The sequence below is a fragment of the Zootoca vivipara genome, chromosome 1, assembly GCF_963506605.1.
Source record: "Zootoca vivipara chromosome 1, rZooViv1.1, whole genome shotgun sequence".
Lineage (NCBI taxonomy): Eukaryota > Metazoa > Chordata > Lepidosauria > Squamata > Lacertidae > Zootoca > Zootoca vivipara.
Window position 1 is genome coordinate 35,439,515 of NC_083276.1, and position 27,077 is coordinate 35,466,591.

Here is a 27,077-nt window from a genome sequence, read left to right on the forward strand (position 1 = left end):
TGAATAGGCATTCATTCTGAGGTGATCTGTCTTCTCTGGCATGTAAAATTACTGGGTTCTTATGTAATGAAAAAGTAATATGCTTGGAAGAGTTTTCACAAGTTTCTTATGTGAAACACTAATAGATTAAAACTTACATTAAAAAACCAGGTTGACACTGTGCAAATTCATAGGATAATTTCATCAAAAGAAATGAAAACTATTATAGTATGATTTTTACCTAAAATATTAAATTTCATACTAGGACTGATACAACAATAAGATTGTCCAAATTTTTTCCTTGAAGGCACATGGAAATCATTGCATATTGCTTTAGTATAATCAGAGAGAAAATGGGATTTTTAATACAGTTTTTTCCCCTTTGGAAGGGAAGCTAGTCAGATGTTATTGAGCTTTCACACAGAATTTCAAGAGGTTTTTTCACCCATTGATGGCAAATGTAATTGAGTTTTATTTAAGTTCTTTTCTATATCTGAATGCCACATTGGATCATATGAAAGAACACTGTCCTAATACATGCCTTGATGGCAGATAGAAATACTGAATTGTTCAAGGTGTTTTCATCTAATGAGCAAAGTTGATTTATGATATGAGAACATGAAGTGAAAAATAATATTCGGCGGCCTTTTGGAGTTAGCAAGAAATTTCCTTATCCACTGCTTCTGTAGTGGGTAGTAGATATATTTGTAGTTTCATATTTGAAGACCCCTCTCCCATTCCAACAGCTCTGTTTGCAATGTGGGGCTCGCTTATGCTGTTTCATGGTATCTAAAGTAAAAATATTATTTTAAAAGAAAAATGTTTCTGTACATTCCTAGGAATGTAGCAGTAATTACTACAGTTGATGGAGAAATTGTGAAATTAAGCATAAAATTCACATTCTGACTCAAAAGGGAAAATATTTTGCCTTTCTTTGCAAGATGCATGTTAAAAAAATTTTTTTAAAGAGAACAAAAACCAGCCATTTTGAATGAAAATAATTCCATACATATAGTTCTGTGAGTCATATTTGTGTCAAGCTTCTATGAATCAGTGTAAAGTCAGACTGGTAGATAATTGTATGATGCCATTTTTTCTGGTTAAAAATGATTTGAAAAGAGATTGTTTTATGGAAAAATATAAAATTTGCATCATTATTGTGTCTTTTTGGAGTATCATGAGTTGATTTTTTTCTTGTTAACCAGAAGTTTTACTAAAATAAAGTTTTGTGTGTGCACACACATATAAATTTAGGAGAGTAACTTTTGTCTTCATCTTTAAGTTTCATTCAACTGAAACTTCTTAACATATATCTGTTGAGTTCTAACAACTCCCAAGCTTTTTGGAGAGAGGTGATCCTGTTGACATTGCCTGCCAACTTCCTTTTTACCAACCCCCAGATTTTTGGAAAGTCTTCTCTTTTGAAGTAAATGTGATTGTACTTGGACTTTCTGAGCAATTAGCTGTTTCCATGTATATTTAATTTAATAGCACTATGGTCACTGTTCCCAATTGGTTCATCTCACACGCCATCCATTATTTAAGTCCAGAATTGCTGTCCCACTGGTTGGTTTTGTGACCAATTTTTCTAGGGCACAACCATTCAGAGTATCTAGAAATTTTCCCTTTTTGTAGCCAATCTGTGCCACCCCGTATTATTACAACATTTCCTCTTTATGATGCTTCCTTGATTTCACTCTTCATCCCAAGATATCCCTGAGTGTTTTGACTAGGGGGGTGATAGTTCTGTTTCACTTTATGCCCATTATAGCAATGGTGTGTCATTTAAGACTAAAGCACTTCAGTCTGCCCAGCTTGGCACAGAGGCTTCTAGAATTAGCATAGATCGGGGAACCTTTCACCCACCACATTAACAGCTGTTAACCAGACTTATTGGGGCTGCTGGGAGTTGTAGTTCAGCAACATCTGGAGGGCCAAAGGTTCCACACACCATCATTAGTGTATAAACACTAATATACAGTGTCTCTCTTCACGACATTTGCTTTTTAGACTTTGTTTTGGCGTCTCTGAATTGCTGTCCTGTGCTGCACTCACAACCCCAACTCTACTCCCCCCCAATTGATTTTTTTTTCAAAATTTTGTTTCAGCTTCACCCCAGCTCCCGTCAGCTTTCACTTCACAATCTTATTAAAACTTATTAAAGGGTATTCTAAGAGCTGCTAGAGTACTTGAATTCACGTGATGCCCTTCTGATGTTGTTGGGCTCCATTTCCCATCATCCCCAATCAGCAAGGCCAATAGCTAGGGGTGATAGGAGCTGTTGGTCAACATCTGGGGATGGTGGGCAGCATGTTGGCAATTCATGACATCATTGTATAGCCCAGGAACATATGACTCAGTATGTCTTGCTGTTTGCCTTTTTCATGCCTTTTGAAACAGAACAATGGACTAGGAATTGCATAGCTGCCAAGTTATCCCTTTTTTAAAGGGATTTTCCCTTATGCTGAATAGGCTTCCTCGCGAGAAAAGGGAAAACTTGGCAGCTATGGAATTGACCAAACCACAGAGAAACAAGAATAAACATGGTGGGTGTATTTTATTTGGCAAGTTTGCATTTGAAAATATTTTATTCCAAGACCGAGGGGCTAGATATATAGGAAGAAGGGATAATATATTTAATGTTTTGCAGTCACTTTGTGAAACTAGTACTGGGATAAATTAAGGTAACTTGAATGTAAGGACATAGTGGGGCACCTAGTAAAACAGAGTGAAGGATTTAGTCATAGGCAATCAGTTTTAAGTTCAACTAGTGTCAATGAAACATATTTCTGCTATTATTATGAATGGGGAATGAATGTGCTTTATTTACAATGCAATTCTACAATGCCTACTCAGAAGGTATTCCCATTGCATTCAATGAGGTTTACTTCCAAGTATGTAGGTACACTATAGGACTGCAGCCATAGGCTGGATTCTAATGACAGGAAAATACAGTATGGCTTCATTATTATTATTATTATTTAAATCATGTTTATTGATTTTCCAATCAAAACAACCAATTAACATATCCATCAAATCATAATCACAATCCAATTAAAAACAATAAACTAAAATAAAAAACAATCAAATTACAACTAATTATTAATTTTCCGGGCTTCCCATAGTCTGGACCTCTGAAGTATATCTCCAATATCTTCATTCCTGCCTTCTTGTTGTTGTTCTCATATTTTCCACATTCTGATCTTAACGCTTTAAAGTCCTCCGTCCCTGGCTATCCGATTCTCAATCATGTCAGAAATCATATATCCTTTCATCCATCGAGTACAGCTTTATTTGTGTATACAGTCATACCTCGGTTTAAGTACGCCTCGATTTGAGTATTTTCAGTTTAAGTACTCCGCGGACCCGTCTGGAACGGATTAATCCAGTTTCCACTACTTTCAATGGGAAAGTTCGCTTGAGGTTAAGTACAGACTTCCGGAACCAATTGTGTTTGTAAACCGAGGTACCACTGTCTGTATATATATTTTTTCAACTGTCTATTTGCCAGTGCAGCTTTCCCTGACTTCATTCCAATCTTCCAATCCGGGCTGTTGTCCAAGCCTGTCGTTTGAGCATACTGTTTGCAATATTGCAATGTAAATGAACTGTATTCCACAGATATGTCATTTGAGGATCAATCAGCTTTTCCGGAGACCATACAATCCCCCCTTTCTGGGCTCTAGAAGGGGGCTGATAGACATCCATTTAGCCTTCTCTCTCACTCACAATGAATAAATTCTGCAAACGCATGCACTGTATGTTATCCCAAATTGTTGTCTCAAGTCATAAAGTCAGCTAGCAAGTATTTCCCACTTCCCTTGAAAAAGGGAGGAATCCTCATTTTTCCGTGTTGCATCATATTAACAAGCGCCATCTTGTTTCTTCTTGTTTCTTCTTTTATCTTTATCAAGTCTTTCAAGTCTAAGTAAAGCTGTGCAATTGAATACTTAATTATAAATAGAAGTCCATCTGTACTTTTCAAAAAAATGTTAGGTTTCTTAATGAGGCTTGGCATAGAAAAACAATTGTAGGTATTGAGAAGGAAAAAAAGAACATTCCAATCCTTGTAATCCAAACATCATGATGAGAATCTCTTTGAAGTCCAAGCTTAAACACCAGGGACTGTGCCATTCTGTAGATTTTTTTCTCAGTCTTCTTCAGTACAGACTATGTCTGTTTATTGTCCAAATCTAATTATTTTATCAAACAGATATTTCCGGCTATGGGAGTGACTTCAGGGAGTTCCAGCCATGTCGTGCTCTGGAACCCAGCGTCCTGCCGCTTGCACCTTGATGCAAGCTGACAATCTCGGATGGTCTGCGGGTCTACGAGACAGTCCTCCCCCACCCTGGGGAGTCTGCCAGGGCTAATTACCCCCATATCAACCCTGAATTACTGGCACGGCTGAGCTCCGATCGCGTGAGAATCAGCCATTTCTTACCGCCGGAACCAGGAAGCCCCACTGTATGTCTTCAAATGTACTGAGAATTCTCACTGAATATTCAGACTGGACTATTCCTCTAATTCAAAATCTTCTACAGATGCCTTTAACCCATAGCTTGTTATATTTCTATTTTAAAAGTTCATCTTAAATTATCAAAGAACAATATGCCGGTCCCCCTTTATGTAAATGACTTGCGTGTGATTCCTCTGGGCTATCCTTTGGTGCAGAGGTCAGGTGGTGGCAAGCATTATGTGAACTAATACTTGACTGATAAATTTCCACTGCAGTTTCTCTCATTGCCACCTCTCCTTTTGAAGCCATTGTGAGGATGGAAATCACAGTGTAAGTGTATTTGCAGAGTATAGTTTCCTGTACTCTTCAGAGAGACTGTGTTGGTATTATTTATGTCCTTGAAGAAAAACTCCACAAACTTAGGCTTATGAACATCAGTGGTGCTGAATTTCTAGAAGGAAAGCTATTGGAGATCTAACCTTCCTAACAAATACAATTTATGGACAGGAAGCCTCTTCCTGCCTCCATCCTACTTTTGCACTGGCTTTGGCTGTTGTTTGCTTTGGGAGAAGTGTTTGTATGACCTAAAAGGCACTCATATTGTTTTTTTATATGGTTCGGGGCTCAAAATATGTTCTGTGTTGAAGCCTTCTTGAACCCTGGCTCATAATAACCCCTGGTCAGTGAGTTAAATTATGGAACAGGAGATTTGTAAAAGCTTTAATCTTCTCACATCAAGTCTATTTGATTTTTTTAATGTTTTGCGTTTAGTTTCTGTGTGTATGCTGTGTTTTCATGTATTCCATAAATGTTCATAAGCGTTGTTTTTATGTCAAGGGGTGTGAGCTGTGCTGACCTCATAATTAATCTGCAGAGAAACTAGCTGGATAAGTTTACAGTTTTCATAGGAGAGGTGCCAATTACTTCATTGCTAGCTGACTTGTAGCAGAAGGCTGCAGACTAGGAAGTGATTGTTGTTGAAGTCAGTACTGAAAAAAACAGATTCAAGAATCCATAAGTTCCAAATGGAAAGGGTTTAAGACGACTCAGTCATTAGATCATTAAGGTAGTTGAATCTTAAATAAGAGCAGTTTCCGTGAATTCCAAGCATTTTATCCAGTGGTGTTCTTTGCTGATGAAAGGCTGCTCGATCCATCAGGACTTCCATTAGCAGAAATAATGGTGGTACTTTTTGCTGAATCCCCTTTCCTTTGCAGCTGCATCGACCATCTCCTTAATCTGTGCCAGTGGCTTGAGGAACTCACTGAAACAGCATCGTAGGTAGCACAGCAGACTTCAGGAAAAGGGGGAGGGATATGTAAGGGTCAGCTTTGCACCCTCCTTATGACTAACGGAAGCCTCCACTGGATCAGATAGCCTTCACTCAGCAGAGCAACATTATTTGATATGACCTAGTATAAAAGAAAAAAGAAGCATGGTTGCTTGAGTAGCTTGAAAGAGTTACACTAAAGCATTCTTTTTGTTTAGTTTGCGTAAGAATCTGAACACAAGCTGCTCTGAAAGTGACCCTGTCTATCAAAACAAATGGGAGCTGTGTATCACAGAGAGAAAAGAGCACCACAAAATGTTAATATAATTTATTCTTGTAAAATACAACACAATGCATTGCTTCCTTCTGACTTCGGAACATGATTCAAGATGCTGATTTTGACCCACCAAGCCCTCAGTAGTGTAGCACCTGTGTGGCACAGAGAGAGCATTTTCTCCTTTGTTCCATCGTGACCTAATCCTCAAAACAGAATGGTGTATTCACTGTCCGAACACAAAAGAAGAAGGCTTTGTACACATTACTATTTACTCTATATCCACTAAGCTCCCACCACTGGTTTTTGAAGCAATATGCACATGACATTAGCCACAATCCGTATCTATTCTGTAGTTTCGTGAGAAAGATTTAATTGCATCTTTTCCTCTGTTTCATCTGATTTGAAAACTTAGGGTATATTCACTTTGTAGTTAAACAGGGGTGTGTACACTTGAGACAGCTGCGGTGTGCATGCGAACGACTGTGCATGCACAGATGACAATTTCACAAATAGTTAAGAGGGTACTTGCATCCCAAACCCTTCCCTCATGCTGGTGTGGACAAACTGGCTGACTTAGAAACACATCAAATCTAACTGATGTGTACAGCAATGTGCAAATGAAATTTGAAGTGCAGCCGGGGGGGGGGGGGAGATGACCTTGCTCCATTTTAAACTGGTAATAGCTAAAGCGAAAAGCATTCTAGGAGACTGTGGTGCAGTTTTGAAAATCACTTCCTCTGGGGTACATTGCCAGAATCTGAATAATCTTTTGGAAGTGTTGTTAATTATGAGCAAGTAGGAAATAACATATATTTGACTTAAGTTTTCTGTTTGTAGTTATATTTTAATTTCTCTTAAGCTGTTATTACAACCAGCATTTAGGAAAGTGCAGAAATAAACCAGTACATAAGTGATTAAAGAAAATCAATTTGCTGTTGTCAGAAAAGTCTGATGATCATGATGTTAACTATTTAAATTTGGGGAGGGGGAGAAGTTCATGTAAGGGAGGAGAGGAAGGAAGTGCACATGTGCCAGAGTGCTGGTGGTGTGCTAGCCTGCAGAGTGTTCCTTAACATTAGAGACCAGGCACTATTACATATATACCAACCTCACGACTTGTGCTCAGCCCAGCCTTCACCAACCTGATGTCCACTTACTATCAGACCCAGCCCACAGCCAAACTTGCTGAGTCTTATGGGAGGTGTAGTCTGTAGTCCAAATCCTTTGGAGGGCACCATTGTTAATCTATCAGCCAGGGGCGTAGGAAGATAGGGGCGGTGGGGGCGCCATCTCCGCTGCCCGCCCCGCCCCATTTTGCTAGTTCAGAAGATCCAACAACATTCTTCTTTCTCCATTTATATATCTATTTGTTTGCAGTGAAAATTGTGTTGGAGACGGTGGAATAGCAGTTTCTTATTGCCAGACTGATTTTTTTTAAAAAACCAACTGCACTTTTAACCCTGCAACACAGTGGTTTTCTGTACTTTATAGCACTGCATACTTTTGGAAATGTAACTTTAGCTGGAATGATACAGTTTACGTTCCACATATGCTGCAGAATTTCACTTTTACTGTCCTCTTGAAATAGCAAACCTTTGTTTTATACTTAAGTCAAACAAAGGTCTTAGAACTTAAAGCTCTTGTGCCAAAATGCCTCAGGCATTCTATTGTTTGACAAGTAAGACGCAGTGATAAAGTAAGTTGTAAGTGTAGCACTTATGACTATATGACAGTATTTCCTGATGAATAACTTTTCACATTTATACAGTTATACATTTATACAATTTATACATTTACACACACACACGCAAACTCAGAAAGTTTTTGCAGACAGTAAATAAAGGATCAACAGCATCATGCTTGTGGGTGCAATGATCTCCTTCAAGTCTTTCCCAAGTACCAACAAAACCTCTTGAGTCCTCGTCCCCCCACTGTCCTCTTAGCCATAAGGTGACATTTTCTCTTCTGTCAAGTATGTGGAACTGATGGAGGATGTTGCATATGACTTTGACCCAAATCTCTTAGAAAAATGAATTGTCTCTGTGTGTGCGGTTTCTCTCTTTCTGCCTTTTGAGAGTGGGGGGTCTAATTTGGGGAGATAAGTAACCAGAACAGGTAGTGCCCATGGCTCTTACTCAATGATATAATTTGATAATGGACCCAAAAAGGTTGGCAAACCCTGCAATAATGGATTAAAAAAATACAAAGTGACATCCAATTTGCATGAGCAACACAGTACATGATGAACTTTAAAGCACAGAAAGATTGCTGGTCAGTATCTTTCACTGAATATGGATTCTTCCTATGAATGATATAGCCTTCAGTGATTGAGCATGAAGTATCAATAGATCATTTGTGCCAAAGTAGGATTTCTCCTAGTGGTTGGATAAGGCTTTTAGTAATGTCGTAGGGTTGGGATTAGAAATGGATGAAGTTCAATCTAGGCTGTAACTGGGGCTTCCATTGGTAACAATAGTTTGGTTTTATATAGAAGAACTCATGATTGAAACCAAAGAAAATCCTGAAATCTTTTCCCAATATGTTTTTTACTCCCTGCTATTATCAGTTTATCTGAGCTAAACCACTTGCTGAAAAAAGTAGCTTTTTAACGTAGCAATATTAGGCACAGTTAGGCCTCCATAATCATCGTCGTCGTCATCATCACATTTCATCTTAAACCTTTGGGAAATCTTTTCTTTCACCAGCTTCTGCAACATTTGAAGACTTTCAGATTCGACCCCATGCTCTGTTTGTTCATTCGTACAGAGCACCAGCCTTTTGTGATCACTGCGGAGAAATGCTGTGGGGTCTTGTACGGCAGGGACTCAAATGCGAGGGTGAGTTAAAGATTGGCCTCTGTGCATTTGCAAAAGAAGTATCCAAATACGTTGCAAGTGATGTAAATGCTCAAAAGGTCTGGGCAGCGGCAAAGAAATCAATCACGTTTAGACCATACAATCCTAACCCCCCCCCTTCTTGGAACATTCTCTTATTTTATGACAATTAATTCAGTAATAAACCACTTTGAGGTTTTAATACAATCAACTGGTATATAAATCTTGTGTAAATAACTAACTAACTAAATAAATAAATAAATAAATAGTACTGATTACTACTGAGGTTCATGCTTAGATTTACAATCTCATTCACTTCTATTGGAGACGTTTGCTTTTATGGGATAAAGAGGCTACAACAGGGGGTGTTGTTGAGGTGGCAGGAAAATCATTAAGCTTGACTTAGGCATGCTACATGTGCCCACCTAAACCTATCTATTGCCTAACTCTGGCCCTCCAGATGTTTTGGACTACAATTCCCATCATCCCTGACCACTGGTCCTGTTAGCTAGGGGTGATGGGAGTTGTAGTCCCAAACATTGGGAGGGCCAGAGTTTGCCTATGCCTGGCCTATCCCTATACATGCTGCATGATTCGATAGACACAATTGTTCTTTTCCTCTTTCATGTACCATAACCAGGTCATCTCCAACTAAACCATGCTTTCAGTAGACCTACTGAAATGTAGGGAAATGCAAGAAAACGGTCTGCTGGTTGCCATCAAAAGAGTTCACAATGACACCTCCTTTTATCCCTGATCCAAATGCAAGCCAGAGCCGTCCTAAGGAAGCACTCTGAGCTGGCTCAGGAAATCAAGGGTTAGTGCCCAACTTACTGAGATACCACCTAAACACACTGTTGAATAAACTTGCTTATTCAAAAACAGGCATTTAAGAAATCCTTTACAAATTACTAGTTTTCATCTGTTGTTTTAGATTGAAATAATCTGAAATCAGCATTATTATTATTTTTAATTTTCAGGATGTGGCCTAAACTATCACAAGAGATGTGCATTTAAGATCCCTAACAACTGCAGTTGTGTCCGGAAGAGACGGCTTTCAAATGTTTCCTTGACAGGACTTAGTACTATCAGGACAGTGTCTGCAGAACTTTCACCTACTACTCCAGATGAAACTCTCCTGGTACAAAATGTATAAATATTAAACATAGCAGGTTCTATAATAATAAATGAATGACTTTTGAACACTTGATCATTACTTTCCCACAGTAAACATGCATATGTATTTCCAGAAAGCTGCACACTGTAATATGCTGTGAAAAACACACACCAGTTTTTATGTGCTAAGCTACTGCAACAGGGCTGGTTCAAGACTTTGTCTTGATGATATGAAGGGCAAGATGGAGGTTCCTCCTCTTCTCACATATAGAAGCTGATTGGACAGATATTGAATTTCACACTGATAGATGCCCTTATCAAACATTCCTTGTGCATAAGGAAGTTTCAGTGTGTATATGAAGCTCTTATGCATGCATATGCTTCCATATTCACTGATTTATAGAATGGCACCATACATGTCGGCCTGACAGACACCCACACCTGGTAAAATTTTAGTATAAATGTTAATGTGCAAAATATTGCATGCCACAATCAGCTAGCCTGCCACAGAAAACGAAAGCTAGATTCACTCTTAATCAGCTTTAAAAGCATCTATTACTTGCACATCTCATGCTAGACCTATATAGATTATAGTTTGAACTATTACATTAATAAAAATAACAAGAGATTTCCCCTCCCCTATATCCAAAATACAAACATTGCTCTAAATCAGGCATGTCAAGCCTGCGGCCCTCCAGATGTTTTGGACTACAATTCCCATCTTCCCCAACCACTGGTCCTGCTAGCTAGGGATCATGGGAGTTGTAGGCCAAAACATCTGGAGGGCCGCAGGTTTGACATGCCTGCTCTAAATAAACTCTCATGGAGTTTAAAAAGTAATTACTTATACATTCCACATGTTTTCTTACATGTGCATCTTTCCCATGCATATTTTTCTCAGTGCATTCCGCCGCCCCCCATACTTATTTTACCAACTGAAACTGTTTGAGCTTTCTTTTTCTTGTGGAGTCACATTCCATATTTGAGCTGTAATATCCATTAGAACAGAGTCTGTTTATAATATGCCAACACTAAAAAGCTCCAATAAGAATTATGAGCACCCACTGTGTTAGCAAAGTCTGAAGAATAATAAGGGGTTTTTTTATTTTAAAAAAATCCTCTAGTGTAATTCCTGTTCTCTTAATGTGATATGTTGCTACTTAGTTGCGTGCATGATTAAGTAATGTAGCAACATGGCCCCTGGATACACAGTGCCCAGTCCAATAAATAAGTGTTGTCAGCATTCTTTTCATACCTTTTGGGGGTGCATAATAATTTTCAGTGAATTTCAGTGGTCTTAGCGATGGAGGTTCAATGGTCTTAGCACTGGAGCTGTACCAGGGTTCAAATCCCCATTCAGGTACACACATTCATTGGCTTGGCCTTGCTATACTATTGACTCTTCCCAGTCAGTTAACAGCAGGACCTGTGAGAGGAGCTTGCTGACAGGAACTGCTGTGGAAAGGAGAGCGCTACAGCTCAGTAGAGCAAAGGCTTTGCCTGCAGAAGGCATCAGATGACCAGATACAAAAGATAACAGGCTTTCCTAAGGTTTAATAGTTGCACGACAATTCCCCCCCCCTCTTCTACACAACTATTAAAGCTGTAGGGCTCTGTTCACCCTTTGCATCTGGTCACACCATGAAGGCTCTAGGTTCATTCCCTGGAAACTCTGGATAGCAGGATTGTAAAATACCCCCTTTTCTCTGGTGCCTTGGAGAGGCATTGGTAATCAAAAGTAGGCTATAGGCTACTAGGGTAGATGAGAAAACTAGTGCACTTGTTTTATCTCCGTATGGAGATAAAGATAAAATCATATAAATCACACTGCACTTCAAAAGTGAGATGTTAATAATAATAAAAAATTATTTATACCCCGCCCATCTGGCCGGGTTCCCCCAGCCACTCTGGGCAGCTTCCAACAAAATACTAAAATACAGAAATCCATTAAAAGCTTCCCTAAACAGGGCTGCCTTGAGATGCCTTCTAAAGGTCTGGTAATTGTTGTTCTCTTTGACCTCTGGTGGGAGGGCATTCCACAGGGTGGGTGCCACTACCGAGAAGGCCCTCTGCCGGGTCCCCTGTAACTTGGCTTCTCGTAGCGAGGGAACCGCCAGAAGGCCCTCGGCGCTGGATCTCAGTGTCCGGGCTGAACGGTGGGGGTGGAGACGCTCCTTCAGGTATACAGGACCAAGGCCGTATAATAAAGAACAATTATAATAATTAAGACACAGAGAACTAAAGAGTTGTGGGGCAAGCCCAGGGGCTTAAGGATGCTTACTAGGATTTTGTCGTCGTCTTAAGCAGCAGGGTCACAATCTGCCTTTAAAGATTTCCTCCATGTCCAAAATGACTTACTACTGTGACAAATCAGAAGCTCACTGTCCTCAACACATGGAAGTACCTGCAATGTTCCTTGGACATTTCCAACAATAGTTGGAATTCACTGGGATGTAGTGTTTGAAGAAGAAGAAATTTCACTAGGCAATCTCAAGCTCTTTGGCTTGGTCAAAGGGGCTGACACATTTACACAACACAAATTGCTGTCTTTCACTACAGGACTTATAACAGATTTACTGGCAATTCAAGTGGTAGTAAGGCCATAACCTAAATAAGAATGTGTAAACATTTGCATTGGCACCTTTGAAGAGTTCAGAAAGTCCCGTTGTAAGACATATTTTGCGAGATTGTGCCAGCATAGCTCTTGGGGCACTTCATAAAAAGTGCTTTTTTTCTGATGCAGGAAATCTTAAGTGTGGGTGAGACATTACTTTCTCACATCTTTATCGTGTGATACATGGCAATAATACAATGGGGGGAAATGATTCTTGCTTTAAAATTGTGCATTTAAATGTATATTCAAAACATTTTATCTGTGAATGCCAGTCCAGTATTATTAATTGAAGTTCTATTATTTGGAAATTTTCAATTGATTCCACAAGAATGGTAACATGCCTTTATCAGTGTATCACGGTATCACCTGATAGCAAAGACAGGAGTGACTCTGGGATAATATATGACAAGTCCATTTCCAAATATGTTTTAAAGCTTCAGGACAGATTTCATTTTAGGACAAGCTCAGTGTTCTAAGATAAGTTTAGAGGCAAACTTCATCTAGACAAAAACAATAAAACTAGATATTATTTACTGACAGTTAAATAAATGTGCAATCCTATGCATGTCTGCTCAGAAGTAATTTCTGTTGAGTTCAATGGGACTTATTTCCATGTAATTTTGTACAGATTTGTAGCTTTTGATCTATATCTCCTAGATATGCCACCATCCAAACACAAGAAGGGAAGTATTAGCAGGTTAGCAGAAGTATACAAATCATTTGGGGGGGGGGGGAGAGAGACTATAGCTCCCTAGTTGGAATAAGCGCATTCCACATTTCAACATTAAATAACAGCAGGATTAATCATCTTTTTTTGTAATCCAAAGATCCTATACATTTTGTTTTTGACACTTTTTAAAAGTTGTTTTCATTAGTAAGAAGTCTAACACTCTGAATCCTATTTGAAGCCCCAAAGGCAGCATAGAAATATTTAAAATAAGCAAACAAATATAATTGAAGTTTGAACAAATAATGGTGTTGGTAGATAAATGCAGGCTGGTTAAACTTTTTTGTTATTATTTGAACAATTGAACTTTATAGTTGCTTCCCAAATAACATGGCTTTATGTTTTGTTTTTCTCTTGTTTGTTTTGACTGTGGTCTTCCTTATCTAGATTCCTACAAGCCCTAGCTTTGAGGTATGTACTTATTTTATACTCCTCTCTAATATGGCTAAATGGTAGATGCTCAGCAATTCAAATTTTGCAGTGAATTAATTTCCAAATGAAAGTAGTGCTGTGCCACACTTCTTTCATTTGGAAATGTGGTAAAAATTTTCATATAGGTATTTTGATCTTAAAATGTATTTTCAACCCCAAAATTAGAAGTTCAGACACTCTTTTGTAGTTCAGTCTTGGGTGATCCCCAACTAACTCGTTCTCAGAGTTAACTCACTGAAATCATAGGAACACAGAAAGTCTGACCATTGGGCTATTCTAGCTCATTAGCATCCACACTGACTGGCAATGGCTCAAGCTTGGCTGTAAAGGATAAAATATTCCTTTGCAGGCACATCTCGAATTCAAACCACACCAGTAAAAGAACTCCATGGGTTTCGAAGTCACTTCAATACCCGCTTTCGGCAGAGATCAGCTATCTCTCAGGAGTTTAACTGTTCACAAAAGGGCTTGAAGTTACCACTGCTCAGCTGCCTGGGTCCATGAAAACCCTCAAGCTACATAGATATGCACATGTGGTTGGTGCTCTTTTACAAACAGCGGCTCTGAACCATTTGCCAAACCCTATGCGAAGCTGGGGCAGGGGCAAGTGAATTACCTCCTTTGCCTGTATAAGTCATATGGACTTCAGTCTATGGCAACATTGGAGTCTATGGCAACATTGGAGCGTTCCTGCTATATGTTTGTATGATTGTGTGTGTGTGTGTGTGTGTTGGCTGTCTTTTTATAAGTAAAACCCACTGGATAAATAATAAAATAAATAAACAATTTCCAATACTAATAAATTAGTATACAATTACAGGCTCCAGCAAAGGTCACAACTTCAATAAAACCACTGATAATAAATAACCAAAAACAAAAACAGCATTTTCAACCAAGAGCAGCACAGAACATCACTCCCAAATAAGCCAGCAAAAATAAATAGGTGGTAGCTTCACAGAGGTCAGGTGGCAGTGAATTCCTATGATGTGGGGCCACCACAGATAAACTCCCTCTTGTGCCTACCAATTTCACTGATCTTAGTAGTAGACAAGTGGCTCCGTCTTGATCTTACAGGCAGTCCTTCAAACAACTCTGACCCAAGTTTTTAAAGGTAATATTTTTAAAAATATTAATATTTTAATAGACATCATAAAATTGTCTCTCCAGGCATATTCCAGGCTTGTAAGTCCTAAATGAACCAAGTAAAAGAGAGAACAGGCAAGCCATTGTTGTTGCTATTTAGCAGCTGTCACTCTCTTATTTCAATCATTATTTCAGTTCAAGACCTTGCCGTTGTCATGTAGAAACAGATGCCATTGCTTTAGATGCATTGTAGCGTCTGATAGCCTACCCAGATCTCTTTTGCTACCTTTTTAAATTTGCTGTTAAAAAGGACACAAAACTAAAACCTCTTTTGAAATTTGACTTTCTCCTAAATTGTACCGAAGGCAACGTACCTTGCTTACTTTTAATCACGTAAGTACAATACGGCCTGCCTAATAATATTTTTATTGCTTGGATTGAATCAGTTTTACTGAAACAGCTGGGCAGCTGTCCAATTAAATATCTGCACATGTGAAACCTTCTTAGGATTTGCAGAAGGTGCTTGAAATGCAGTGTTGTCCAGTCTAAAAGCAATATACTTGTTGAGAAATAACTGCACTGATTTGCTTAGTGCCTGGAGGGGTTGCTGGCTTCTGTAGTTTCCATAATGTAATCTAGTTAAGCAATTGTTTCCTGGTAAATGTCCAGGCTTCCTGAGTCAGGAATCTGGCTGGCTACTCGGAAATTTTTTTTTATTCACATCTCTCTTTAACTAACCACCAACACATTGGATAAAAAAGTCTGAGTCCAGAGCAGTAGATCTTACTATTAGCAGGCATTTTTACAATAAATTTGTATTTTCTGATCAAAGCCTTAGCTCTTGCCCTATGTTGATAAAATCATAGAACTGTAGAGTTGGGAGGAACCCCAAGCGTCATCTAGTCCAACCTCTTGCAAAGCAAGAATGTCAACTAAAGCGTCCATGACAGATGGCCATCCAACCTCTGCTTAAAAACCTCCAAGGAAAGAGAATCCACCAAACTCCATCCAATGACAAAGGTGGTATTTTGTAGCTGTCACCCAACTAAAAAATTTTTTTTAGTTAATAGTGTTTCTAATTGATTTATTACTCACTCAATTAATGCATAAAGTTCTGAAGAGGAAAAAGCATATCTCATTTTAAAGTATACTGAGTCAATCTGTTCCGGGGGGGGGGGGGGGACGCAATGCAAAGATAGCAACTGTGTACCTAGTCCTTCAACAATGCCCAAGACTTTCCCATGCCCTGACGTTTCTTGGTACCACACTTCCCTAAAGTTTGATTTTCACAACAAAAGCTGCCATGGAAGGCGTGGGAGTGGAGAGGGCAGTGACAAGCCCATGTAATAGATAGATAGATAAAGATAAAACACACATGCGCACATACGTGCGCACGCACGCGCACACACACACAGAGAGAGAGCCAAATTTGAATGTACAAGGTTTATGTTTGTTAAAAACAGCGTCTGCTAAAATGACTTTTTAAATATCTTGCCGCCATATATGCACATTCTAGCAAAAATCACCTCCGGAGTCGTTTGGGAGAGAGAAGAGATCCAATTCACAGTCATACATTGGGCGACCTATTCAACTTGACAAGATTTTGCTTTCCAAGGTTAAAGTGCCTCATACGTTTGTGATCCATTCATATACACGGCCAACGGTCTGTCAGTATTGTAAGAAGCTACTCAAGGGACTTTTTAGACAGGGCTTACAATGCAAAGGTAAGTGTATTTAAGAATTCAAAGGAGCTCCATCATATGCTTCCAAGAATTTCAGTTATATATTTTTAAAAGTTCATCGGTGTTCTTGTTTTTTGTTTTGCTGCTGCTAACTATGGGGTTGGATCCACAGATAACTGCAGGCTGAAGTTGCCTCTGCCTAATCTAGGGGGATCCCCTTCCCGCATGCCAAGCCATCACCTGCAACAAGGACCCTGACCTATGGCAAGGATGGGAGGCTGCTGGGGGTGGAAGGAGGGATGAGAAAGTCCATTTCTGCCAGTTCCCTTCTGTGCTCTTCGGAAGAGCTATGTGGGACATGGAACCATTAGCCCACAACTTCTGGACCACCCTACTGCATCAATTATGACTTTAGAAATTTCACCGTATATTGACCACAGACTCATCTGACATTCGCTATAGCCACAGGAGGTAGAAAACAAGAATAATTTTTTTTAACGAAAACATGAAGTTTTTGAGCATTCATGCAGAATGGTGGATTGCACACATCTTTGATAATACCCCTCTCATCATTAGTGGGTGTGACCTTTGGCAATCAAACCAGCTGCCAAAGTAAGACTTCGGTTCACTGACCCATGAAGATAAGACAAAAATATACAGAAATATGCAAGGCTTCCTGGACCAAAACCCCCTAAGGAGAAGATGCTCTTCCTGGGAACCTTATTTACACAACATTCTGCTTTTTCTGTTTATATATAATCTGTGAGTAATGTGAGTCTGCAGGGGTGCAGCAAAAGCACAGTGTGTAGAATCTGGCATAGAATGCAGCTGAAAATTTCAGCTTTAAGCTGTAAACAAACCCTCCATATTTTTTGGCCTTTATATCTGCAAAAATATGCTTGAAACTGAATGTGCAATGCCTAATGAGATCTCAGTAGTGGGCAGGTGGCTGCAGGCTCAGTAATAAATCCAGTGACTACTTGTCCCTTACCATAGCCAGAGAAACCCGGATGAAGAATAGAAAGCATCTTTTAAAGACATCTCCCCCCCCCCAAGGCTTTCCTAGACCCCCTAAGATTGGATGCTTTTATAATATCTGCTATTATATGGCTTTTGTAATACTGTTTTATTGGTATTTATGTTGCATCTCTGTTTTTATGATACTGTTTTATTGTTTTTATTTTGCATTTTTGGAAAGCGCTTAGAGGTATTTAAATGTTAAATCATGTAGAAATACTTTTAATTAAATAAATAAATAAAAAGATGCAGATCACAGAGTTCAGATTTTTGTGTGCAGATTTTCCCCCTCTGGAGGTATAAAGGTAAAGGGACCCCTGAGCCTGACCTGGTATAGATGTGGCTAAATGGCATTTTTGCTAAAACATGGCATCACTTTAAAAAAAAACATTCAAATAAACATCCTGATGACTGACACCCCCCAACTATGTATATAGATTTATGGGAAATTGTGCTGCATTCTGGGGGAGGGGGGGAATCAATTGTTTTAATAATGTCATGCTTATAGCCTGTTTCTTGCAAATTATTATTATTAATAATATTATTTTTAAAAAGGAAGAAAAATGTCATTCTGTATACCAGGCACCCCCAAACTTCGGCCCTCCAGATGTTTTTGACTACAATTCCCATCATCCCTAACCTCTGGTCCTGTTAGCTAGGAATCATGGGAGTTGTAGGCCAAAACATCTGGAGGGCCGCAGTTTGGGGATGCCTGCTGTGTACAATGTCAAACCACATATGGTGTTGTGTGAATGAGTACTATCATTCAGCCGGATAAGTAGGGTTTCCATTTGCCCTGCAGACTAGGATCAAATCATGTTTTGCAGTCCTGGTTCATGGGGAAAATGCAAACCAAACTTTGCAGAATTGGACACAATGGAAGGGAAGTGGGGAATTGCAAGTGCAGGGTTTGTAAGCCTGAGGTTCACACCACGCTTGTTTACGTTAGCACCAAAGCAGAGTTTGGCATTACAATCGAACCAAAAGAGACCATCTTACAATGATCCTTTATTATATGCTGCAATGTACAAATCTCGACACCTGTTGATGTTGCAGTATCATTAGGTGAAATTATGCATCTTATCTTTAATTAGATTGCAGGTTCAATTGTCACAAACGCTGTGCACCCAGAGTGCCAAATAATTGCCTTGGGGAAGTGGCCATTAATGGAGGTAAGTTGCATTGAAGGCTATAGTAATGCATGTTCTAAAAACCTGTTGCACAGAGAGAAGACACTTAGAAGTAGATGAGGGGGCTATTTTTAAAGAAAAGTCATAGGTTGCATGGTACACTTGTACACTAAAATATTAAAGAGGATGAGCTGTCAATATCATGCTTTAAAATGCGACAAAGTGAGCATATTTATTAGACTTCCTGAGTTATAAAGAATGGAAAACCAAGGCAGGTTAAGTTTGGAACATGTGAGTTTTCTACTTTATCTATGTATGTAAGCAGTTGCTTCTTTTACAAAGGCAGAGAAGGAGGGGCATATACCTGAATCTTATGTCAGACAATCTAGGCAGAGGAATGCAATATTTCTTATATATAAATGTGTGACTGTGTTCTGGACAACTACAAAGAGGGGAGAAGGTGTGTTTCTTCCTACTTCCTCCCATCTCTTCTCCAGTCTGGTAACATTCTACCGTGACAAAAAGGTCCCACTGGCCCTTTGAAAATGTAGTTTTATACCTAGAGAAAACTTTAGGAATCCTAAAGCTTGCCTCTTCTTTGAGATAAGTATAGCATGTCCCATAAAAGCTCATATCTGAGCCTCAGATAAGCAAGTTTCACCAGCATCTCTAGATGGGCATTTTGCTTGCATACATTTGGATTCTGTAAAGCATTTTTCAGTGTTGTATCCCCAGTGGAAGTTTCCCAGAACCTATCGTGTACTCTTGCTCTGTGTGTAGGCAGTCCTTTCTGTGAAAGCAAGCTCTCATATGCCACTGTTAGAAAGAGAACCATTTCTCCTTGCCTTGGTGGAGGTTGTTATGTCTGCCAAATCCTTGTCTTAGGGAAGTGCCTCTCAGGAAACGACAGAAGAGTGTTTGTCACTGAGGATTGTCATCCATCCAAGGATTACACAAATGTTTATTAAAAGTTCATTCCATAGGTGGGAAGCAAGATTGGTAGAATTATAAATAAGCAAGGATCATTGGGGAAAGACTCAACAATTTCCTCCTCGCACAAAACGTGTATCAGCATATAGAAATGAAACAAGAGAACTGGCCCCATTCCACCAGTGTAATGTTATTTTCTGGATAAAGCATAAAAGAAAATGCAGTGGCACACTCAGCTGCAATGTTCTAGATTCACTCTTGATGCTTAGAAAAATGGTATTTTTAAGAAAGTGTTTGAAGTTCCAGTATTACATGCGGTAATTAATACAGTTTTGCATTTTTAACATTTTTCTCTGTGCTATTTGCTTTGCTTAGTGGGAATTTTTCGAAAGCTTTAGCTGTTGGTTAAAAGAAACTTCCCCATCCCATTCTGAATACACTTGAAACTTTTATTTTTATTTTCATTAGATTTCTCAAAGCTATTTTAGAATTAAAGTCTTGCTTGTTTGCTGGATATGCTCTTTTAGAAGCAGTATTCATATCTACGGGCTTAGTTTCATGCCAGAGTTAACACTGGATCTGTTTTTAAGGCTTTCACAATAACGTGGTCAAAATAATTCCAGATTTGCTTAGCCCGGGTGCTGAGTCTGATGTTGTCATGGAAGAGGGAAGTGATGACAACGACAGTGAAAGAAACAGTGGACTCTTGGATGAAATGGAGGAATCTGTGGGTCATGATGCTGAGATGGCAATCATGAACCAGAATGACAATGGAGAAATGCAGGATGACCAGGATGAGAGTAATAGGATGATCAGGTGAGTTTTTGCACAGCAGATAGTTGAACTTGTTTCCACTGTTACCTCTGCTAGCTATAACTGTCAATATATCGCCCTAGGAGTAAGGTGATAGGTTTCACCTCTTCCGAAACTTAACATGGCACTAAAAATTTAGTGTCTCCTGCAAATATTAGTGTATAGGAATAGATGTGGGAAAATGCAGATCTAAAAGTCCAAACCACACATTTGCACCCCTTCGTGATGCCCTTGTTGTGCCAGAATAATGCTACAGTTTGTAACCAGACCAGGGTATAATTTTTTTATTGTTTATTTAGTATATTTATGTTAACTGCTCTTCCTCCAAAACCCCTCAGAATGGCATACATGGAGTGTGGGATAAGCTACCTAATGCTTCATTTGCATGTCATTTTGGTTGGCCCAGTAAAAGTATTGCTCTGATAGGACTTTGGAATTTTTCTTATGGGCCCTCAGTACTAGCCTTACTCTTTGTTTCTCTTGTTCTGCTGGAGACATAGCCACAGAGAACAACAAATTAACGTATCTCGCTTTGGAAGGATTTGTTTTGCATGTTTATTAAAATCTATTGACTGGTGTGTGGTTTCTTTTAAGCCCTTCGACAAGCAACAATATTCCATTAATGAGAGTAGTGCAATCTATTAAACATACAAAAAGGAGAAGCAGCACAGTGATGAAAGAGGGGTGGATGGTTCACTACACAAGCAAAGACACTCTGGTAAGAAAGATGTTAAGCAAGAGAGATCTCTGAACTTCACTGATAAATTGTGACTCCTAAATGAATTTGGTGGTGCTTCCCTCATTCTCCTTGACAGTCAAGGCTTACTGCACGTGTACAAAATGCCTTGGGGCCCTCCAAAGGCAGACCAAGGCCACAGAACAAAATCTTGAGCAGAGGTATGCCTGAGCAACTTTATTTAAGAGCGAAAGAGTCTTTTTAAGAAAGAAAGTCAGTCATGTATGCTTGCTGTTTCAGACTGCAGAGTGGAAACTTGGAATGTGAACAGCTTGGAGCATGTTTTAAGGAAGATTTGCTACCTTTGTCAGGGCTAGATTAGACTTCAAAACAAACAGATGGGTCAGATTTATCCCTGGCATGCTGTAGAATGCGAAGCACTTCGAAGGAAACCAAATCAAGATGTGGAAAAACAGCTTTCATCAGACTATCTTTTTGTTGTTGTTGTTGTTAGATGAAAAGGAAATCCATAGCTTTCATAGGGCACATTTAGAATTATAGCCCTGCACAATGCAATGCAGTGGTGCAATGTTGTAACATGAGGCACTTTGAGATAACACTTTGGAGGAATGATATTGGCCAGTTTCCTTCATATCTCTTGGACCTGGAGGGTCAGTCCAGTTTTGTGTTATACCTTGGACAAAGCAACTATTTTTGTACCTTAAAACACCTTGGATTACGTTGCTCATGGAAACAGTCTTAAACGCATCTTTTTCAGAACTATGGTTTATTCCCTAATTATATGGGAAACTGCCTTATAATAACAGATTCACACAATTGGTCCATCTGGCTCAGTATTGTCCTGACTGTCGACTATGCTCCTTGGCTCATTGCCATAACATTATTGCCTCAGTTAATGCTGGCACAGGAAGGAGACACATCATGGCAGCAAACATTGGCCATGTCTTCCAAGGCCCTGGGGCTGCATGAGAGGGACACCGACAAGAGTGGTGCCTTTACAACTCAAATAAAGTCAGGTGGAGTCCTAAGGCGCTCTCACAGTGCAGGCCAGCTATTATGCATGAAGGGGGAAGGAGCATTTCGACCAGAGGTTAGCAAACTTTTTCAGCAGGGGGCCAGTCCACTGTCCCTCGGACCTTGTGGGGGGCCGGACTATATTTTGAAAAAATATATGAATGAATTCCTATGCCCCACAAATAACCCAGAGATGCATTTTAGATAAAAGGACACATTCTACTCATGTAAAAACATGCTGATTCCCAGACCGTCCATGGGCCGGATTTAGAAGGTGATTGGGCCTTAGTTCAGGGACCCCTGATTTAGACTCCAACAAAGTCCTTTCCCCGTTCTTGATCATTCTATCTAACTGTGGTGCACAGGTTGCAGGGCAGTCTCGAGCAGGTCGGGCGCCCTGGCGCTGAGGTGCGGAGATCGCTCCGGCGCCCCCGCCCTCACAGCGCGCAGCACGGCTTCCACGCGGCTTCGTCGCGCAGCGCCCCGCCTGCCGGCCCAGTGCCCTGCGCCACCAGGACTCTACCTAGAGCCGGCCCTGACAGGTTGATCACTTTTTTGTCAGAATGGGTATAAATGAAAGGAAGGCCTATACTGAATAGGCTTGCAGGCTCTCACTATTCTTTTCTCAGTCAGCTTTGTAAGTATGCCAGTGTCCACAGAGGGAGAGAGAGTCACACAAATTATCCAGCTTCCAACTAAACACAAGCTTCCAATTACATTTTCTTACCCACAACTAAACTTTAACTCTAGTGGAAACATAATTGCCCATTTTTTACAGCTGCAACATAGCATAACTTCCATTACTGCCTGGTAAATACATATCTAGGTAATCTTAACGATCACCTGTTAGAGTCAGTCTGTATATGGTCAATTAATGTACTGTAGAATGCTAACTGTTGCTACTGGTAACATTCTGAAACTCACGTGAGGGCACGCTGTATGTAGATATTTCCGGGGGAAGCCAAATATACATCTCTGATGAAACTTACATAGAAGAAAATGCAGTCTTCAGGGAACAACAGGGAGGGGGAAGGTTTTTAAAAACACCTATTACTTTTGGATAAGTTTAAAACAATACAACTGAGTATTTCTCTGCATTAAAAATGGAATTGGTTTCTCTTTGTCATTCCTGACAATCTTCAAGTTGCATTATCTCATTTAATTTTATTTCATTGTTTCTTCAGATTTTCTTAAATTATTTTAAATTGTTTTTATTTCTACACAGAGGAAACGTCACTACTGGAGATTAGACAGCAAATGTATTACACTGTTTCAAAATGACACTGAAAGCAAATACTACAAGGTAAAATTGGGTTCTGGTTTTATATAGTGTATTCCAGAATGCAGCTATGATTAAAGTTTATGTTGTGTTTCTTAATATTTCAAAGAGATGGATGAGCACCATACACCCACCCACGCATGCACATCTGATTGAATTGGAAATCAGCTGAACAGTTTCCCAAAGATACATAGCTTGACTTGTGCCTAAACCAATCCAAATTCACCAGTGCCTCCATGAACCAGCAGCTGGTGGTGGTGGAGGAGGAGTGTGCACAGAAACACCAGAGAAAAATCTGTGGCTGGTGTCCTTTTTCCATCCTTGGGACCCCCCCCCCCCTGGGAAACTTACCAAACCTGCTGTTCCTGGGAAAATGCAGCTGATTTCGGAATAAGACACAGCCCTGGGCAGCCTGAGGAAGCTGCATCCACCTTGAGCCTGCTCATAAAAAAGAAGCCTAGAGTGAGAGACAGAATTGATGACTGCAGTTTTCAGCAGCCCTCCTCTTTGTGAGATTTTTGGTGGGTGAGCTGTGAGTTTATTTGGGCCCAAGGAGGATGGGTGGACTCCTGGGGGAGAGCGAGGAGGCTGAGAGGGGAGGCATGTTGATAACAGTTTGTTTGTATTATAGTTTTCTATTTATGTAACATTTTAATATGTAGCGGTGTATTTTTGTAATATTTTAGTTGCCTGTTGCTTTATTTTCTTGTACACTACTTAGTGTGTGTGTGTGTGTGTGTGTGTGTGTGTGTGTGTGTGTGTGAATAGATAGAGCTGTATAGAAATGATCTAAATAAACCACTAACCTCTCCCAGCCAACCACTTTCCATCCTACCAGCACATCACATGCACACACACACACTCACTTTATTTAAAGCTCATTTCCCTGGCTGGTGAAAAGAGCTGTAGAAAGAGAGAAGAGAGGCTACAGGACTGAAAACCATGGATGGGGGCTAACAGCCCACTAAGCTTCTCCTAAGGGTCCTCAATCAGAGTGGACTTTTGTCCTCACCCCCTTCCCCTTAGCAGGTTGGGGAGTTACAGCCTTTAAGAGGGGAATTATTGTCCAGAATGGATTTTAAAGCTTGCATTTTCTTTAAACGAGCATTATGTGATATCCAAAGTTGATAGCCAGGCCCAACCCAGATGAATTTCTTAGGATCTCTAATACCTAGTGTGAGGGACAAGGGATACAGGGAAGTCCCTCCCATCTTAAGTTCCAGCCCATCACCAAGCGCTGGAGAGAGTAAGGAGAGCTCTGCCTCCAGCGGAGAGTCAGGAAGTGGTGTCCGAGGCTCAGGCAGGGTTGCGGAGCCCATGCCTCAGGTGGGACAGGAAGTTGGACGCACGGGGGGGAGGCCAATCCCCCCAACTCCCGAATTGCGACGCAAACGTAGGGGGAAGAGGTTGGGTCTGCCAAAGTTGTGGTGCTGGAAGAAAACGCGCCAATCGCCATTCGGGAGTTCTGACACCTCACCTTAAGGATGCATTTTTATTGCTCTGAACACTGTAAATAATCAGCACTTAATAAAAGCCTTAAAAGACCATGCTGGAGTCGTTACTCTAGAGTAGCCACACCAAGCCCTCTGACAGCAACTCCCGAATCTTTTTTTGGCTACTTTGGAGTGCAGCGATGAGCGCTCAAGAGGCTGAGCATTGGAGGCTGGAGGCCGAAGCAGCGAAGCAGGAGCTACAGAACCTCACAGCGCACGCACAGCAGCAATTGCATGCCGCTCAGGAGGAAGCGCGAGGGGCGCAGGAGGAGCTGAACAAGCTGGTGGACCAGGTGAGGACAAAAGAGGAGACTGAGAAACAGCTAAGGGTGATGGTTTTGGACCTACAGAAAAAGTTGGAAGAGGAGAAAGCCGCTAGAGGTGGGGGGGTGCCCCAGCCGCAGCTAGTCCAAGTGAGAAGGGGACAGAGCCTAGTCACCAAGTTCAGCGGAGACCCGAGGGAGTACCTCGGATTCGAGACAGAAATAAATTATGCGCTGGAATTGCATGCAGCAGAATTCCCAGATGACGCGCACAGAGTCTACTTTATCATAGAGCATTTGACGGGGGCCGCCCAGGAATGGGTAAGACCGCTCATCGCGCAAAAAAATCCTTGCATGAAGAACGCAACTTTATTTCTAGAAGCTTTAAAATTAATGTATGCTAGCGACAGTGAAATGGAGGCCACTAAACAGGAGCTTCATGACTTAACACAAGGAAAATCGACAGTTAGGGACTACTGGGCGAAATTCACCATGCTGGTGCACAAACTGGGGTGGGATCTGAACAGTGAGCCAGTGAAATCAGCCTTCTACCTGGGTTTGCATGCAGACGTTAAGGATGAGCTGGCAAGAGGTCCTAGACCGCAGACTATGGATCAGCTCAGCAAAGCGGCGCTAGCGGTGGGGGTGAGACAGGAATCCAGATGGTATGACAAACAAGCGACGCGCGCAGCAAAACCTTGGTTCCCACGCTCTCAGGACAGACCACATCACCAAACCCCACCCCAGGGACCGCCCCCAGACCCGCCCAGACCAAACCCAGAGCCGGAACCGATGGAGATCGGGGGAGCGCGCGCGCGGGCTTTTCAAACCCCGGCGGCGCCAAGACGCAAGGAGGGAAGAGGCGGGAATTGCTTTCTCTGCAACTCCCCCCGGCATCGCGTCAGAGACTGCCCTCATCGCAGAGAGTGGCAAGGAAAGGCGGGAACGGTTGTACCTTCCCCCACTGACGTAGCACCACAGCAGGGAAACGAGACAGCCTGGCTGCAGGAGACAAGGGGCAGCAGCCAGGCACAGTCAGCAGTGAACAGCCCCAGCCCGCCCACCCGCACAGAGAGGAGCAGAGCCAGCCCACCCCTCCCAGAGCAGGAGTGGTTCTAGAAGTCACGCTGACGCTCCCAAATGGCTATCCCCTGACAGTCCTCGCCTTAATTGACAGTGGTGCCTCAGCCAACTTCTTCTCGAGAAACTTTGCAGAAGAGCACCAGATCCAACTTCTGCAGCTGGATTTTCCCCTGCATGTGGCCACCATTGATGGCAGAGAGTTGCTGGGAGGGGCCATCACTCATCAAACCCCCCCCATGAGAATGACAGTGGGAAGGCACTCAGAGACACTGGCTTTCAACGTCACGACCATCTCAGATCCCCCCATCGTTTTGGGAATGAGCTGGCTGGCGCGCCACGACCCCTCCATAAGTTGGCACCAGAGATGCATCACGTTTGGGTCGGACTTTTGTCTGGAACATTGCATGCAGCACCAACCAGGGGAGGGGCCTCCGATAGCCACGGTGGCCACCATGCACGTCAAAGGGGGTGAGGCGATACCCAAGCCGTACTGGGACCTGCAGGAGGTCTTCAGCGAAGCGGAGTCCGACCACCTACCTCCACACAGGCCTTTTGACTGCCAGATCAACCTGGTGCCTGGGGCAACGATACCCCCAGCCAAGCTGTACGCCATGTCAGACCAGGAACTGGAGGATCTGCGCGCTTTCATCGACAAGAACCTCAAGCGGGGGTTCATCAGAGAAAGCAAGGCAGCAGGGGGCAGCCCGGTCTTCTGGGTGGACAAGAAAGACACGCAACAGCGCCGTCTGGTGGTGGATTTTAGACGGCTGAATTCGGTGACAGAACCAGTGGCTTTCCCCATGCCCAGAGTGGATGATCTTCTGACAGCGGCACGCAGGGGCAAGATTTTCACCAAGCTAGACCTAAGAGGGGCGTACAACTTGA

General features: G+C 41.3%; 1 protein-coding gene across 3 annotated transcripts in view; it reads left to right on the top strand.

Annotated features, from left to right (window-relative positions):
- The window catches only part of PRKD1 (protein kinase D1), a 103,778-nt gene that overhangs the window by 57,218 nt on the left and 19,483 nt on the right, over positions 1 to 27,077 (top strand). For 2 of the 3 annotated variants that reach the window (XR_009557396.1, XM_035110208.2), the window contains exons 3-10: positions 8,691 to 8,822; positions 9,800 to 9,960; positions 13,664 to 13,687; positions 16,308 to 16,515; positions 18,585 to 18,662; positions 20,174 to 20,366; positions 20,958 to 21,081; positions 23,300 to 23,377. Coding sequence is in view for 2 of the 3 variants with exons in the window: in XM_035110208.2 (XP_034966099.2) it covers positions 8,691 to 8,822; positions 9,800 to 9,960; positions 13,664 to 13,687; positions 16,308 to 16,515; positions 18,585 to 18,662; positions 20,174 to 20,366; positions 20,958 to 21,081; positions 23,300 to 23,377 (998 nt within the window). In the remaining variant the exon portion in view is untranslated. Of the gene's footprint in view, positions 1 to 8,690; positions 9,637 to 9,799; positions 9,961 to 13,663; positions 13,688 to 16,307; positions 16,516 to 18,584; positions 18,663 to 20,173; positions 20,367 to 20,957; positions 21,082 to 23,299; positions 23,378 to 27,077 lie in introns of those variants that run through there. The other variant, XM_060273148.1, reaches the window with a different exon arrangement.